The 17,660-nt window shown below is 33.5% G+C and overlaps 1 protein-coding gene across 2 annotated transcripts in view; it reads right to left on the bottom strand.

Moving 5' to 3' along the window:
* Positions 1-17,660, bottom strand: part of ppp1r12a (protein phosphatase 1, regulatory subunit 12A) — a 118,126-nt gene that overhangs the window by 18,196 nt on the left and 82,270 nt on the right. For both annotated transcript variants that reach the window (XM_056455582.1, XM_056455583.1), the window contains exons 5-18: positions 17,375-17,519; positions 17,215-17,289; positions 17,043-17,134; positions 15,666-15,826; positions 15,441-15,571; positions 12,692-12,913; positions 10,964-11,052; positions 10,016-10,132; positions 7,471-7,614; positions 4,646-4,762; positions 4,414-4,560; positions 2,678-2,768; positions 1,605-1,784; positions 950-1,115 (exon numbers count right to left, since the gene is read on the bottom strand). In XM_056455582.1, coding sequence (XP_056311557.1) covers positions 950-1,115; positions 1,605-1,784; positions 2,678-2,768; positions 4,414-4,560; positions 4,646-4,762; positions 7,471-7,614; positions 10,016-10,132; positions 10,964-11,052; positions 12,692-12,913; positions 15,441-15,571; positions 15,666-15,826; positions 17,043-17,134; positions 17,215-17,289; positions 17,375-17,519 — 1,877 coding nt within the window. The remainder of the gene's footprint in view (positions 1-949; positions 1,116-1,604; positions 1,785-2,677; positions 2,769-4,413; positions 4,561-4,645; positions 4,763-7,470; positions 7,615-10,015; positions 10,133-10,963; positions 11,053-12,691; positions 12,914-15,440; positions 15,572-15,665; positions 15,827-17,042; positions 17,135-17,214; positions 17,290-17,374; positions 17,520-17,660) is intronic.

Below are 17,660 nucleotides of genomic sequence, written 5' to 3'. Positions count from 1 at the left end.
TGTATGTTTACAGTGTTTTCTGAATTATGCCGTGATAAACAGAAATTTCCAAAATGCCCACTTTTTTGATCAAGAACAAGAATTTTGAACCCGACTTCAAAGGTTGTTTTCTTCTTGAACTGTAAGAAAGTAGCACATTTCGTTTGAAATAATGCCTCAATCGCATGATTAGACAACAAAAAACGCTTTCAATTCTTTATAAACAAACAATTAAGTATGGTGATAACTATTAAGTAAAATCCACCTGTATGAGAGACACTTTTCCTCTCCAAATGCATCAGACAATTTGTTATAAACACTCCACATTTCTTGAAAGTAACAGCTATGCTTACATCCACCTATTTTTGCTCATATTTGGCTTAATGAAGACTCTGAAATGCACATACATTTAGAAAATGTGTATAAGAATACTTATGTGCACAACCGAGTAGGATAAACTTTATCTTATAAGAAAAAATGTGCTGAACTTTGATGGAAACACGTCGAATAAATTACAGCATGTACATAAAAAAAAGTCATGTGATTTTGAACAATCAAGAAGTGACAATTTTGTTCTCTTGACTCTTTGGATGGAAACGGTACTTGATGCGAAATTCCAGTTTTGAACACAAGTTTAATTAGCATTTTTAATTGGAAACATATAGCTAGTGTGCAATTCTGCACACTAGCGGGCTTTGATAAACCACTTGTGGAATACACAATCTTTCCTCTGTGTGTGCATGTGTGTACGTGCATGTATAAAAAAAATGCTAAACCAACTTAGACTTGTCCTGGCATCTGCATATCGCTGCTCTCTGGTAATTTGAATAAAAGGCTCTGCTTAATGAATACATGTAAAGGAGATAATTATTTCTACCCTATTCAGCTGTAGTGACTTGCCATAAATGTTCAACTTATCTGGCCAGTTGATATTTGTTAATATTATGACGAGTCAGGACGTGAGTTGTACCTCTGTCGGTGTCGCGTGTAGATCGGCTGTATGTTGAAGTGAGCCCCGTCAGGCTGTTGGGTCGGTTCAGAGACGAGGTGCTATACAGAGAAGACGAGCTGCTGGACGAGGAGGAAGGGATGGTGGAGGACGCTGTGGTGCTGGAGGCCAACGAGGTGCGATACTTCTGGAGGACAAAAAACAAAACGAGCAACTTGGATTATTTTACTTGTTAAACTGTAAAACAATTATTGAAGTTTTAAAAAATATATATGTACAATGAAGTGTCCTTATTCTCCTCATAGTTTGTGCATCATATATTAAAAGGCAACTTAATAAACTAACATTTTTAGCAAACCTTAAATAATGCCAACAATTTGAAAAACATTCCCAGAGCAGTATATTATCTGAATATTATTGTACTGTATAGGAAACACACAGAGAAAATTAATCCAGAGGAACAAAATACTGTTCAGATGTGATTATGATACTTAAGTAACGTTGAAATACCATAAGTAATGTTATTGATGTATATGGCTTCGAATGCAGATATGGATGCATCTGCATTTTATGTGATTTGTTACAGTTCTCTTCAATGGAAGCTCCTCAAACACAAAGAGCAAGCAATAATTTGAAACAAAGTAGCCACGAGTAGTCACACAGAAGTTTCTCTGACCTCTTCAAAGCTACGATAGCGTGTCCTGTAGTCATCCTCCTTGGTCTCGGTCTCTTTCTTCTCCTCCTGTTTCTCCTTGTCCTGTTTCTCCTTCTCCTCTTTTTCGTCTTCTCGAGGCCGTGTTGGGCGACTGCGACCGATGGTCTTCTCTGCCTCCTGGAGGTCTGTCAATGTCACACCCTAAAAAAAAATATTACAAGTTTAAAGGGTTAGTGTTATGTTGTTTATTTCTGTTAAAATAATACAAGACGTATAGCACATCATTAGTGTAACTGTAAAAAAAATAAAAGAATTAATAATTCTTAATAAAATAAATATACAATTTTATTACTTTATTATAGATAAAAAAACAGAACTGGACAAAGTTTTAAATGCATATAAAATGTTTTAAAACAATAGTATAATATTCTGAGAACATTAGAATGTACTAATATTTTAAATTAAGAAATGTGAGAAATAGTTTATATTTATTACTCTTTCAATCCAATTTTATTAGGAAAAAACTGATTTTATGATTATTGTTACAAATACAAACAAAAGCATTACAAGAGCATGTCAGCTCAAAAATTTCAAACTATGCTTTCCAAATAATATTTAGGACACATTACATTTTAGTTTTAATTAAATAAAATTAGATGATAAAAAGATTTTGCACTGATGCCAGAAATATCAATCTGTATTTATAATAATAATACAAATATTATAAATAAACTTATCAAAATACAATAAAGATAAAGATGATTCACCTTTAAAACATTTAATTACCTAGATTATCTAAAAATAGTTATTACCATGTGAGAACGTAATACACAAGTATATCATGTATAATGTAATGTTTATGGGTTTTTTTTTAAAGCTGGTAATTATTACATTTAGTTAGTGATTTTTCTTTAAAGCTTCCGGTCAATCTCCCCTCTATTATAAACACTAATTTGTCCAATAGTTTCCCACCACATTGCAAACCCCTGGTTTATAATAAACTAAAAAGCTGAAGCTAAACCCAATAAAACCTTACAATGGTTTGTAAACTGTTCTGCACTTGTGTCTATTATTAGATGAGCGTCTAGACTTGCCTGTGTGGATCTCCTGGACTGTCGTGCCTGTCTGGATCTGGCTTTCCTCTGAGACTCAGACTCTTCATCTCGCACTGGAGTGAGGTACGATCTACAGACACAACACACACACACAGCCCTGCAGGTTAAACACAGCTGAAGCAACACATGCTTACGTTCAAGCAGCGTTCATAAAAATAGGCTTTGGAAGAATGTGTAGGAAAGTTTTCACTTTATTAGAAACTACAGGACAATGTGTTGTTTAACGATCTGCAGATCTTCGCAAGCTTTCTGTTGACTATCGTGGTTTTCTCAAAATGATGTTCAGATAACACACTTATTGCCTAGGTTATGTTATGGAATGTCATGTTGTTTATTATTATTTTAATTAAGAACCAAATAAGTACAACATATATTGACTTTACAACAGTAATTTTAAAAATACGTAAAAAAAAAAAAAGTATTTGAGAAAAGAGCATTTAAATATATATTGTGATTAGAAATTAACAGACATGAATTGATAAAGTGCAATAAAAGAAACATCTAAACAAGTATTGGATGTTTTCTTTCTTTTAGTTTTAAAAACACTGGATGACGAACAAATAATCAAAACAAAAAGCAAACCAAAACAAGGCACTACTAAACAACCAAAAACCAAAAGAAAACAAAATAAAAAAATTCAAAAGTAAATATAAAATATATACAAAAAACACATAATAGACAAAACAAACTGACAAATACCAATAAAACCTAACTAAAAATAAATTATAATTAAAGCAAACCAAAACAAAACCAAAACAAACAAACAAAACGCGGAAAGAAAAAATAAATAAAATAATAAAGAAGATGTAAAATATATACCAAAACCCCAGGGAATACACAAAACAAACTAACAAATACCAAACTAAAAATAACAAAAGCCAAGTAAACCAAGGTTAACTAAAAATAACAAAACATAAATTACAACAAACAAACACAGCACTTATAAACAACCGAAACAAAAAGGAAACAAAAAAAAAATAATAATAAATAAAATTAATTAAAAAGTAAATATAAAATATATACAAAAAAACCAAAGAACACCCCAAAAAGCTAACAAAAAACCCCAAAACAAATTAAAATGAAAACAAACAAACAAACAAAAAATACAAAACACACAACATACACTAAAAAAAGACTTAATACTTCTGCGTCGAGTGATTGCCGTGAACCAAGGCGCATGCCTTGCACATAGCTGTGCGTTATTTATACTTCTGCATGCTGTTTGTGGTGTTCTGCAATAACACTTCCGAAACGCTAGCTGGCAGTAAGTTGTTCATCTGCATCAAGTTTATTCGCAGGGTTTTTTTTTTTTACTTTAAATGTAGAAGTAGATAAAACTCGCTCATTCAGAGGCAGGAACCTGTGGACGTGCAACCACTTTAATTATAAGGTATACACAAAACAAAAGTTTCCATCTGGAGCTCCTTTACGGGACTCGACACTTGTAAACACTCGCTCCATCGGGCTTACGACTTTCAGCACCGCCAACACTTGTCACCGCTGCCAAGCCGACCAATCAAAGGGCATGTGCTATTTGTCGGTGTGATGTGTAGTTACATTTTTTGAGAGGTGCACATCAGCGTCAGCCACGGCAAGGGCTATGCGACCGCGTGAAGGCTGCCCCGGACATACGCATGCACTTGATGCACAAGCATAAATCAGCCTTAACAGAAAGCATCAGCTGAAAAAAGCATCTGTGAGCATGTGTGGTGTACCTGCGTCTCTCTCGTCCGTCAGAGCCTAGGATAGTTCCAGTGGTGGATGTGGTAGTGGTGGTGCCTGCAGTGTTGATTGTAGGGATAACGGTGGCCGACTCTTTCTCCTTCTCCTTTTCCTTCTCTGCGCTTTCCTCTGCCCAATACCTGTTACACATCCACACATTTCATTAACACACCAGACTTTGAGTGTTTACTGTGAATGTTGTGTTATAGAGGAGTGTGTTTGTACCGGGACAGCAGGCTGCGGTGTCCTGTGGGTGAGGTAACAGAGGAGGTGGTGGTGGTCGTTGTCGTGGACGAGGAAGTAGAGCTCAAAGGATCTTCATGTCTTCTTCCAAATGAGCCACTTTGGAGAAACCCAGATAATAATATTAGGAATAGGTATGATTAAAAGTCAGAGAGAGTGAGTGTGTGTGTGAAAGTTAAAAAAAAAAAATAGAGAGAGAAAAAAGGAGAGAGGGAGACAGAGAGAGAGAAAGTGATTTAAAAGAACCACAAGAGAGATCACATGCTCTTAACTAACACAATATAACAAAACAATAAAACAAACAAACAAAATCCACAAACACCAACCAAAAAAAACATGACACAACACAAAAAGTACTACATAAAACAAGAACAAAGTTATAAGAGTTTCAGATTTTCCATTAGTTTTCGTTTTTTATTTGGTTTTGATTTTTTGTTTTCAAATTCAGGTTGTTTTAATTAGTTTTTAGAGATAAATTTACTCTTTTTTATTAGTTTCTATATTTTGAACTTGCTTAGTTTTTTAGTTTCAGTTCTAGCTTTAGTTTTTAGTTTTTTTTTTGTAAATAAAGATATTAGCAAGTCTCAAAATCATCAGAATAAATATTGTATGATTAAAACTCAACCAAAGACACATTTTTTTGAAACCTATTCAGAGGACACAAGAACACTACCATCTACCACTACCCATCCTCAAATTCAAATACAACAGCCTACAAGATAGCTGCCTTAAGTAAAATATACATGCAAGGCTGCTTCTGAGGTTAGATAGAAAGCAAACAAGATCTTTTGTGATAATCCTCACGTTATGACATACCAAAAATATGTAGTCAGCAATCAGAATTTCAGTCAGTTAAAACATAATCTGAAAAGTTTTTTACAATTGTATAGCAACCCAACTGAAGTATGATTCACTTATTTAAATACCCTTACGATTTTCTGTGATGAAATAAAATAAGTTTCGCCAGATCCGAAAGGGGTCTGGATGCAGACCTGATGCAGTGCCATCTCAGCTGCATCTAATGCTTTTTAATGCGCTTCCCTAACCCTACCCCTCAGTAGCTACATTGAGTGCTTTGTGTCTGACATTGCATTACTGAGATATGCAGTCTTAGCTTGCGTCATGAATGCTGCATTCCGATACTATTGCCAGATCCTCTCATTTAAGCCCTTGGTGTACTCACAATACAGTTGTTCAAGTTTGCTTCAGTCACAGCAGACTGTTGTGTACTGTTTGTGTTCGGTTCACCTGCTGAATCACGCATGTACAGTATCATCAGTTCACTAGTTCTCAAATCTGATCCATGTGTACTATCCAAATAACTGAATAACTTGGTAAAATTGGTTCATTTTAAGTCAGAGGGGGGTATCCGGCATGTTCAAAAGTTAGTAGTTAGTGAATAGTGAATGCTTACTGGAAATGCGAATTGTTTCAAATGATTCAGATCGATTTGGTGAACTAGTTCAACCGGTTCACTTAGAAGATCCGTTCAAAAAGAACGATTTGTTCTCTATCAGGATCACTAATGCGGAATTAAAACCCATTATTGGACACAAATGTGTTAAATTTATACTTTTAAATCTCTGCTTGGTTCATATTTAATGCTATCACCGTGCTGCTGTCATTGTCAATCATTGTTTTTGTCACGGGAGGTCTGGAGGACAACTGGCTTGATCTGGCCAATGGCATCAGGATTACAGACTCTCTGATGCCGTATGGGTCAACACCAAGCGTCAAGTAAATAGATTTACTTCTAAAAGGCTTACATAAGGCCTATGTATTAAATACATTTACAAAGTTAAAAAGGAAGGACGTTTTTGCTATAATTTTAGTTAGTTTCAGTTGGATTTGTATATACACAAAACAGTTTAGGTTACTACTGTTTTTTTTTTTTTTTTCAGTTCATAAAAATGTTTTTAAAATTTAGTTTTTGTTTATTTGTTTTCGGTAACTATAATAACCTTAAACAAAAACATAGCAAAAACAGAGCTTATAAACTATTAACAAAACAAAAAAAACAAACTAATTAAAGCAAAACCAAACCATCTAAAAACTAAATTAAAACAGAAAAAAAAAGATAAACAAATATATCCAACCTAACAAAAAAAAACTAAACGATGAAAGAAAGCATTAATAACAAAAACAAAGCAAAATCAAATAAAAAGAAACAAACAGCACAATAAATAAACACAATACCAAACAAGTCAAACTAAAATCAAACGCAAAGAAAAAAGAAATATATATATGTATAAAGAAGAAACAGTAACATCTATAAAACATAATACAATTAAATAAAATATATATATATTTTTTTTTTGGCAAAGTTCACCAGTGCCAGCACAATAAATAACACAAACACAACAACAACAAAAACGCTATACACTGAAATCAAACCCAACTAACCCAAAAAAGAGAGAAAGAAACACCTATAAAACACTGCAAAATAAAAATTTAATAATAGAGCTGGGCAATATATCCTTTTTTTTATTATTAATTATTTTATTTTATTAATTTTAATTTTATTATTATTTATTATTATTCTTTTTATTATTATTAATTACCGGAAGGTATATTTTAACATACTATGTATTAAATAAATGCACTCAGGTCAAAACTTGTATATGTAATACACTATGCTTTTTATAGAAAATTTGAATAAAATATCAGCTATAGAATTATTGCCCAGCACTAAAGTCAATTCATTACAATGTCCAACGTAAAACTACACAGCCTACAGACAGTAACAATGGCAGCTGTGAGGGAACACAAAGACAGATGAAGGAGGTGGCGTGTGCTCGGGCTGGTACCTGCGGTGAATGCTGTAAGACTGGTAGTAGGAGGAAGGCTGCCAGGCTTTAGAGTTGTTAGGCTCCAGGCTGGAGGCAGAGGAGGATTTGGCGGGCAGGTCGCGAGAGCTAGACGTGCGGCCTAACGCTAGCGTGTGTGACGTACTGCCGTGTGGATGTGGCAGGGTGAAAGAGGTGAGTTAGCAGGGAGCCAACAAACAAACACACATTAAAACATGAACACACAAAGACAAACGTTACATGGTGACTGAAGCACTGACTCGCTTGTGTGGGGCTTGGTTTCTTATAGAGGCATAGATTGGGATATGAATAGTCAAATAGCTTCAACTAACATCATATATGGATATAAAAGTGAAACGCTGGTTGCAATCTTGAAAGCATTAGCAAGTTTATGTAATAAAGGTCTAGCACTGCAGCATGCGTCTTTTGTTATTAGAGTCTGAAACCAAACCAGGCAGCACAAGTGTAGTCATGCACATTCAGAGTTTCATAATGGCACAAAAGCTAATGGCTCATTCGGATGTTAATGAGTGTTTTCAAACTAGTCATTTGGGAGAATTGTGATTTTTTATAGGTATCATCAATTATTTTTATGTTCAACAGATTTTGCATGTAAACTCAAATTATTGATCTTTTCTGTAAAGGCATAAATTAAATTCTTATTAATTTAATTGTGTTTGTTTGAATTAACAGGTTAAAGGCTTTCTCAAAATTCTCAATAGTATAAAACATTCCTTATTGGGGTAGAAGTATTACAATGCATTAAAATATAAATTGAAAATATGTATTAAATTTACATTTAATGCAATATTTTAAGAAATTTTAATTGCAGTACTGTCTCATTTTGCTTTATAATATGACATAATTAAAAATACTTGGGGCCAGTAAGATGTCTTAATATGGATACTTTAATATAATTATAATTAATATATATAATAATAACTAATAAATACTTTTTTCTAAAATAATAATATAATATTGTTTTCTTTTTTCAATATTTAAATTTTATTCCAGTGTAGTTGAACGTTTTAGAAGGCATTTCTCCAGTTTTCAGCATCACGTTTCTTCTGAAATCCTTAAATACAATTGAGTGATTATAAAGACTGTATTGTTATTACTACAACTAATAATAATGCCATAAGCAGTTAATACATTTTTGAAAACAGTGGTGCATTATTTTCTGCATTCTGAAAACTTGAAGTCTTGCAATTTTGGTATTTTTTAAGAACTTTGACCAATTTTATATATATATATATATATATATATATATATATATATATATATATATATATATATATATATATATATATATATATATATACACACACTGTAGTTACTTTTTATTTTTTACAAAATTAGACATAAACAATACACAATTTAATGAGCCCAAATTTCAAAACGGTAATAGTCCTCTTATTTTTTTCGCACATACCATAAGTAGGGCCAGATGGAATCTGCGGGCGTTTATTGCTATTTCTGCTAAGAATTTTGTTAAAAATCTGAAGATTTCTGCGGAATTATTTTGGGAGTATCGTAACTAAAACCTTAATATGTGAAATAAAAAATAATATCTTTTTAACTTTAATGTTTAAAATGTAAATACAATTAGATTCACTTTATTTGGTAAACAAAGCAAGTCTCTCATATAATATCTCTACTAAAAGACAGAAAATATTACTTTACAAACTGTATTGTACATAAATGAGATGTACACTTTCATATTAGTCAATAATTATTACAGTAATTTATTAATAAAAAAAACTGACAAAATATAGATTTGCACACATTTACTCAAGTAAATAAACAGAATTAAAGATGGGCTAAAAATCTGCAGAATTCTGTGGAAATCTGCGGAATTCTGCGCACGCAGATTCCATGTGGGCCTAACCATAAGTGAATATGTACTGGTATATAGGTCACACTTTACAATAATGTTCATTAGTTAATGTATTTATTAACATGAACTACGTATGAACAATACTTGAACAGCATTTATTAATCATAATTCATGCATTATTAACATCCAAATTCATACTTGTTAACATTAGTTAATTCTCATGAGTTGACATGAGCAATCAATTTAACTGACATGAACAAATACCGTAATAAATGTATTGTTCATTGGTTGTTTATGTTAGTAAACATTGTAAAGGGTTATCAATATATACTGAGAATATATATTTACCAAATGCATTAAATAGTAAAGATTTGTCATTTTAAAAAGTTTGAAAAATTCGATTTTAGACAGGTACATGCATATTGGGAAAATGATTATCATGCTCAGGATGAGGACAGTGAGTAGAGACGAATACAATTCTACAGGTCTACTTGAGTTAGCTTTTAATTAGTTAATATCAACCGTTATGATACTTATGAGATCGTTATATTATGATGTTTTAGAATCACAATCAAACACAAATGCAAGCTGAGAGCAAGTGCTAAAAGTTTGTCAGTAAAAGGTGCTAGAAGCATCTGAGAAAGCAGCAGCAGTAGCAGAAACATTGACTGACACCCCAATAAAACCAACACTGAGTAAAAAGCTAACCTGCGCTGATAGCTGGAGGTTCTGTTTGTTGAGGCCGTTCCATCGCTGTTCTTCAGGTCTTCTTCCCAGCGTCTCCTTGTGTACGAGCCGCTACGTACCAGACTAGCAGCCGAATCCCTGACAAACACATGCTACATATAGTATCTCCAATACAGTCATGGTCTAACATATTAGCACGCATGTTTGTTTTATAAACAACCTTCTTAAAGGAACACTAATATTACAACTTCCCTAGAGTTAAACAGTTGAGTTTTAACATTTATTAATTCATTCAGCCAATCTCTAGGTCTTGTAAGAGCACTTTTAGCTTAGCGTAGATTATTGAAACGGATTAGACCATTAGTATCAAAAACTCTTATGTACTCTTATGTAGTTTCATCACATACTAAGACCAACAGAAAATGAAAAGTTGCTATGATCTAGGTCAATTACTAGGTGATGTCCATGTCAAATAATTAAATAAAAATGTATTCCACTGCCAAACTTAAAGGCATAGTTTATCAAAAAACAAAAATTGTCATCATTTACTCATCCTCAACTTGTTCCAAACCTGATTGAGTTTCTTTCTTCTGAAGAACACAAAAACAGATACTCTGAAGAATGTTCGGGGAAAAACAGCAGTTAATATTATAGTGTTTTCCCCAAACATTTTTTCTCAATATCTTATTTCATGTTTAATAAAAGGAAGAAATTCATAAAAGTTTATAACCACATGGCTGCGAGTAAATGGTAAGTAAATGTTTTCACTTCTGGATGAACCTTTCCTTTAACTTTACATAATTGGAAAAAACATAAATATTTGACAGTATACCACACACACTAAGCAAGCAGTTTCAGTGATATTCTTCTCTCCTGTAATCTGAATGCGTGTAGTGTAATTCTCCTCACACTGCAACACACCACAAAGAGCAGCAGGAGGAGCTCTCGGCAACACAAAGCACTCTTTACCTGTTTTCCTTCTCATCGATGTCTGAGGTGCTAACGTGTCTCCTCGGGATGGTTGGTGCAACATACGCCAGGCGTGTTTTCTCCTTCTCCTGTTGTAAATAAACCAAGGTCATGTCAGATGACAAACAGCTCCATTCTTCAAAATGTTCATGAAGAGATATAAATCAAGCAATATACTATAGATATAAAACAATATATATAGAGCAGAAATTAATTTGTTAACACTTTTAAGGTGTCCTTGCCACATGTTCCATGTACTAACTATAATAATTACAATTAATTAGGCATAATTACATGCTCGCATTCTAACCCTAATCATTCATAACTATGTGCAATTAATTAAAATTACTCAGTAGTTAAATCAACTAGTTACAATGTAACAAGAACATATTAAAATATAGTAACCAATTATTTTGCTTCGACACATTTTTATTATTACTATTTATATTTTACACATAAAAAAAAATAATACAAGTTTGCATTCTCTTAAAATAAATGTAGGTTTACACTTAAAACAATTAAAAAGGCAATATATTAATTTGAGTGAATATACTTTTAATTTAACTGATTGGAAATAAGCAGGGCCAGACAAAATCTGAGGGCATTTTTTTCTATTTCTGCGCAAAATTTTGCAGAGTATTTTTTTGGGAGTATCATAACTAAAAAATTAATATATGAAATAAAAAAAAAGTTATGTTTTTAACTTTTATTTAATGTTTATAATGCAAATACAATTAGATCCACTTAGTTGGTAAACAAAGCAAGTTTCTCATATAATAGATCTACTAAAAGACAGAGAATATTACTTTACAAACTCTTTTGTAAATAAATCATAAGAACGTTTTCATATTGGTCAATAATATTAATGAAATTAACTTAAAAACGGAATAAATATAAATTTACACACATTTATACATTAAATAAACTGCATGACTGGCTAAAAATCTGCAGTAATGGCTCTAGAAATAACTAATTTTGTACTACAAAGTTCCAAAATAATCATAACTATTATACCAAACTGTGCAATAAATGTATTGGGATTTTAAAGTGTTTTTTATATGTGTGTATATATGTGTGTATATATGTGTGTATTTATGTGTGTATATATGTATATATGTATGTATATGTATGTATATATATATATATATATATATATATATATATATATATATATATATATATATATATATATATATATATATATATATACATACATATATATACATATATATACATACATACATATATATACATACATACATACACATATTTATATATATATATATATATATATATATATATATATATATATATATATATATATATATATATATATATATATATATATATATATATATATATACACACATACATATACACACACATATATATATATATATATATATATATACACACATATATATATACATATATATATACATATACACATATATACATACATACACACACACATTCTAAAAATTACTAAAACTTATTTATTATATTACATTATTTACAGTGTTTTCTGATGCTTTATGTTCTTTCTGGGTGTCGATGTAACTTTGTTCTGCATTACATCTACTCAGATGTTTTGAATGACAAAACAAAGGAAACTGAAAGAAGACTGAACCCAAAATATATTATGTGTTTGGGAGAACAGGAGGGTGATGAATAAGTGGTAAGTGAATATTTAGGGTAAAATTTCAACTCAAGTAAAGCACATGAGACCTTTTCTTTGTCCTTGTTGTCCACTGAGGATGAGAGGCGAGGGGAAGAGGCAGAGCGCATCACCCCGGCCGTGTCTTTCTCCTTCTGTGCCTCTTTGGTTGTGCTGATTTCTGCCAGAGCTCCGTAACTGCCGGTTTTGCGCAGACCCAAACGCCAAGATGCAGGAGACTCATCCTTCCTCTCCTCCTCTTTAGGAGACAGCTTCCCTGCAGGTGTGCTCACCTGTTGAACAACAGACACTAAACTTAGCTCATTCTGTATATGTAGTGTCCAAATTAGGGAACGTCAACACTGCGAATTTGCAGAGTTCTGATCATATGAATAGACCAGAGAAGGCACAAACTGTAAATCCACAATAAGGAGAGCTCATGTGTGCTCATGGGTGAGAGATCAGGGATTTTGACAGGTTTAAGCAGCGACATAAATATGGAAAATGTGGACTGCTGGGCTGGGCAACCTTTGAAGTTTAACAATTTTAAACATATTTCAATATTTGTATTTGCGTATGCTCCAAGATGGTCAATATGGCTTGACTTTTAACGAAATGTAACAGACAATAAAAAAACATAAATAGATAAATGGATTAGACAGACACACAGATATATGAAAATCATTTACTTAACAAAACCTAGGTCTGTAAATAACATAATATTTAATAAAACCACAAACGGCAAAGCAAAACATGCCCAATCTCAATCAAGATGTTAGTTTCACCACCTCAACATCACCATTATCATCATCATCATCATCCTCCTGGTGACCTGTTTGGGTTTATAATCGATGAATAAATCCACTCTTATCAAACCCATTTATACTAAACACGCCACATGAGCAAATACTCTAGTAAATACTAGTGTTTTTGAACCAAGTTATAGTAAAGTGTATTATACTGTACATCTTATAGTATTCATGACTGTAAATTTATGCTGCAGCACACCATAGTGTTAACTGTTGTGTACTGATAAACCATAACAAATACTGTAGTATATATTAGATTTTACTACAGTAAACTGTGCCGTGTTGTAGTATAATTTATATAGTTGTTTATTTTGCTATAGTGGTTGCATTACCACAGCAATTACTGAATTACATCAGCATTTCAGCATAATCATGCATCTTTACTATAGTATCACTCAAAAACACCATGGTATTTACTATAAATAACTATAGTATTTTTCATGTGGGACAACACGTCAAATAGATTATCCTGTAACATTTAGTCCAGCACATTCAAATATAACTACCACACATTTAAAACCTCCAACAGAAAACACCACCCACGACATGCAGTGAGCCAGTGACAGGAAGAGGAAATTAGACGGAGTGATCTGATTGGTTAGGGATGGTCGTGTGGGGAACATACAGCAGGGGGTTTGCAGGAATCACAATGCTGAACACACCGAGGCCTCACCATCGCTTTTTTGGGCACAAGTGAAATGCCAGTTTTGCGCAAGCCTTGACGCCACAACGCAGGACAGCCTGGCTCCCCCCCAGTAAAGTTATCAGACTAAAGCCATCCAAGACAACAGCAATGAGGAGACCAGAGAGAGAAAGAAACAGATGATGGTGAAAAGAAAGGGAAAAAATAAAATGTAAGAAAATGAGAGAAAGAAAGAAAGAAAGAAAGAAAGAAAGAAAGAAAGAAAGAAAGAAAGAAGGCCCTAAATGAAATAAATAAATCAAGCAGCAGCAGCAGCAGCAGCAGCAAAGGAAACAGATTCATGATGCACAATTGAAAAAAAAAGATGAAATAAATCAAAGGCAAGTCAAAAGCATTTGTTGTTTTGGGAGAGTTTGGCATTTAGCTAACAAACTTGATTTTGGTTCATTTAAAAAAGGAGGTTTTTAATAAACATTAACATTGAATAAAAAGTAAAGCGAGTAGTCTATCATGTTTGACTAACACTGAATGTCAAATAATATCTCCACATTTCTCCACATCAGAAATGCATCAAACAATCATAACAGTTTTATATACAATAATAATAGTTTAATAGTTTTATATACTTGGGTTTGAATATACAGTATATTTAAGTTTCAGCCATCTTGACTCATTTTTTATACTAAAATCAGCTTGTGATGGCAAAAAAAAAAAAGAAAAAGAAAAAAAGTTTCATCCTGGATATTAAAATGCCTTTTTAAATCTCATAAACAAAGAGACTGTTTGTTTTGCAGGAAGGTAATACAGGCAATCATAACATAGTTTGGCTCTCTCACTGCTAGCATCGTGCTACACTACTGGAAAAGCTCTAAATAACAACTTCTCCTTGGAAACCCTATACAGTATATTAAAAAATAAATAATGAAATAAAAACATGTTATTCAACAATCACTTAAAATAACGTTTTCAGAAAAATAAAAGCAACCATTAAGAGTAGTTGCTTTATGAAATCCTGTCTTTGGTGTAATGCACTGACTGTCCATTAGAGGGCAGTGTGCACGAGGGGAAGAGCAGTGGAGGACATTTTCTCTCAATGCACACTAGTGCCTGACTTAAGAATTCTGCAACAATTTATTTGTAACAATGAATCTTCTACTTTCTGTGATATGTTCATTTGGTGATGCCAACAGTATTCATTCTGAAATGTTGCAGATGCAACTTTCTTATGTATTGACACATGCACAAATACATGCTACATAAAAAGAATGAATGGTATTTCCAAGGAAAAGTCTAGCTGTGTGCTGAAACAAGTAGAAAGGTACACAGACAAAGGGTTGAGGGAGGAGAGGACTAGCGGATGCAATGTACCTTTTTAGTAGGTGAGGTTGGGGTGGTCACCTGGTTGCTTGGGGTAGTAGGTGATGTAACGGTGATGCTAGAAGGTGCAGTTGTGGGTGTATTGTTGGAAACGCTTGACGGAGCAGAAGACTTGGTCTTATCTGAGAAAAAAAAAGAGAGAAATTTAAGTAAATGTACTGTAGATTCATACAAATGTACTGTTTAATCATGTGTGACCGTCAATGTCTCAGGTACCTGCTTCGTTCTCAGATTCTGAGTCTTCTTCCTCCTCTTCCTCACTAGAGCAGCTAGACTCGTCCTTCTTGCCCTCTCCCTCCTCTTCATCTACCTTCTCTGGCTCCAGAGTCTCGATTCGTGGCGCAGTCTTCTCAGGCTCCAGTAGAAGTGTTTCTTTGCTAAAGCACAGACAAACTCAACAGGTGAGAAACACTCACTTTCAACTAGCATAGAAGCTTTCAAACAACATAGGAGAATAACATATATTTTTAATCAGGTTTAGGTTGTTTTCAAACTCTTCGTTTACTAGGTTGAAACATACATTCGGTTATGAAAGAAATGTTTTGTGCGACAATAAACGCAACAATAATTGTTCCAAATTATACATCCTCAATGCACTTTATGAATAATTTATGGTTCTGTTCACACTTGGCAAGTTTGATCTGATTAAAGGCCGGGACACACCAAGCTGATGGTCAGCCATTGGGCAGCATTGAGCCGCTGGTGAGCATCTGTCAGGGTAATTTGTTTGGTGTGTTCCACACATCACCTCTCGTCTGTTTAGGTTGGAGCGAGTTGGCCGGATTCAGCAAGTAGAAACATACTGCTCTGATTGGTTATTTAATTGAGAGAGCAAATTATAGTGTGAGAACAAAACCTATATTCAGGGGCAGACAGCAGATATATAGAAAACGATAAATACATATGAATACAGACTTTATTATAAATACATTAAATAACTACAAAAAATGAGGAACTTCATGGAAAAATCTAAATCTTGCTTTTGCTAAGAGAATTCACAATCAGCAAATCTGAAGTCCGTCTTTTCTCAATGAAAAACTCATATGCTGTGGTAATTTTTGCAGCATTTCCACTATCGTGTATAAGGAGATTCTAAGATGTGACAGGTATGGGTCCTGTCGAACCTCAGCCTGGAAAAGCATGGCGTTATTACAAGCCAAAGAATTCTAGACAACTGTACTGACCATTCCAAATTGGTAAAGTGCGTGTGCAGGTGACGTGGTGTACTAGTTATTTATTTAAAATAATTTACTCAACAAAGTAAATATATGAAAAACATGAATCCCCAAAACAGAAAAACCTGATTATCATCCATAACGCTGTTTACATTATATTTAGTTATCAAGGGTATGACTGGCGCATTTGTATTGCATTCCACAGAGTTCCACGAATGAATGAAACCACGTCATAAAATGGAAAGCAGTGAGAACCATTCAGTTGGATATTGGAAAAGCAGCTCTCAAGCTAAACATAACACCAAGTAAATGTCTATGCGTGCGTTCCTTGGACATTTACGATAAGGTCAAGACATTGGCTAAACAGTATATCAATCCCACATTGATGATCTCCCTCTAACAAGCAGGAGCCATTTACCTCTTCAGTGGTTTAACAGATTGATTATTGTCCCCAGTAGTCGTAGTTTCTATTAAAGGAGACTTCTTAACATCCTTCTTTTCGCTAAGAAGCTGAAACAAACACAGAGCGTGTCAAAGTAAACAGAACAAAGGCGAATTTTGAAGATGTGAAACCAGAAGTGAGAATTTACCAGATTCTGTTTCTTTTGCAGCTCTTCTAAATATCCCAAAACATCTTCATCAGCTACGTCAAATGCCGTCTGACCCTGAGAATCAAAATGCAACACTTATCAGGAGTCAGTTCAACTTGGACACATTCGTAGAAGACTATATAATACATAAAAGCCGTACCACTTTATTGACGACGTCCATATCACACAAATGCTCTACTAGTATCCGGCAGGCCTCTTCTTTGCCCCAGTGTGCAGCAGCATGGAGCGGAGTCCAGCCATCGTAGTCTTTAATATTTACATCATACCCTGCTTGGATTAAAAGCCTGCAAATGGTAAGAGTGACAAAAATAGCATGATGAGATTAGACAAATCTGGGTTTCTTGGATTTTGGTGCCGCAATCTAAGCTTGGCCTCATTCGCCAAAGGCCTGGGATATTATGTAGACCAAAAGGCTCAATTTTTCA

This window comes from Danio aesculapii, chromosome 4, assembly GCF_903798145.1.
Source record: "Danio aesculapii chromosome 4, fDanAes4.1, whole genome shotgun sequence".
Classification (NCBI taxonomy): domain Eukaryota; kingdom Metazoa; phylum Chordata; class Actinopteri; order Cypriniformes; family Danionidae; genus Danio; species Danio aesculapii.
This window is presented reverse-complemented; position numbering and strand designations above follow the sequence as displayed.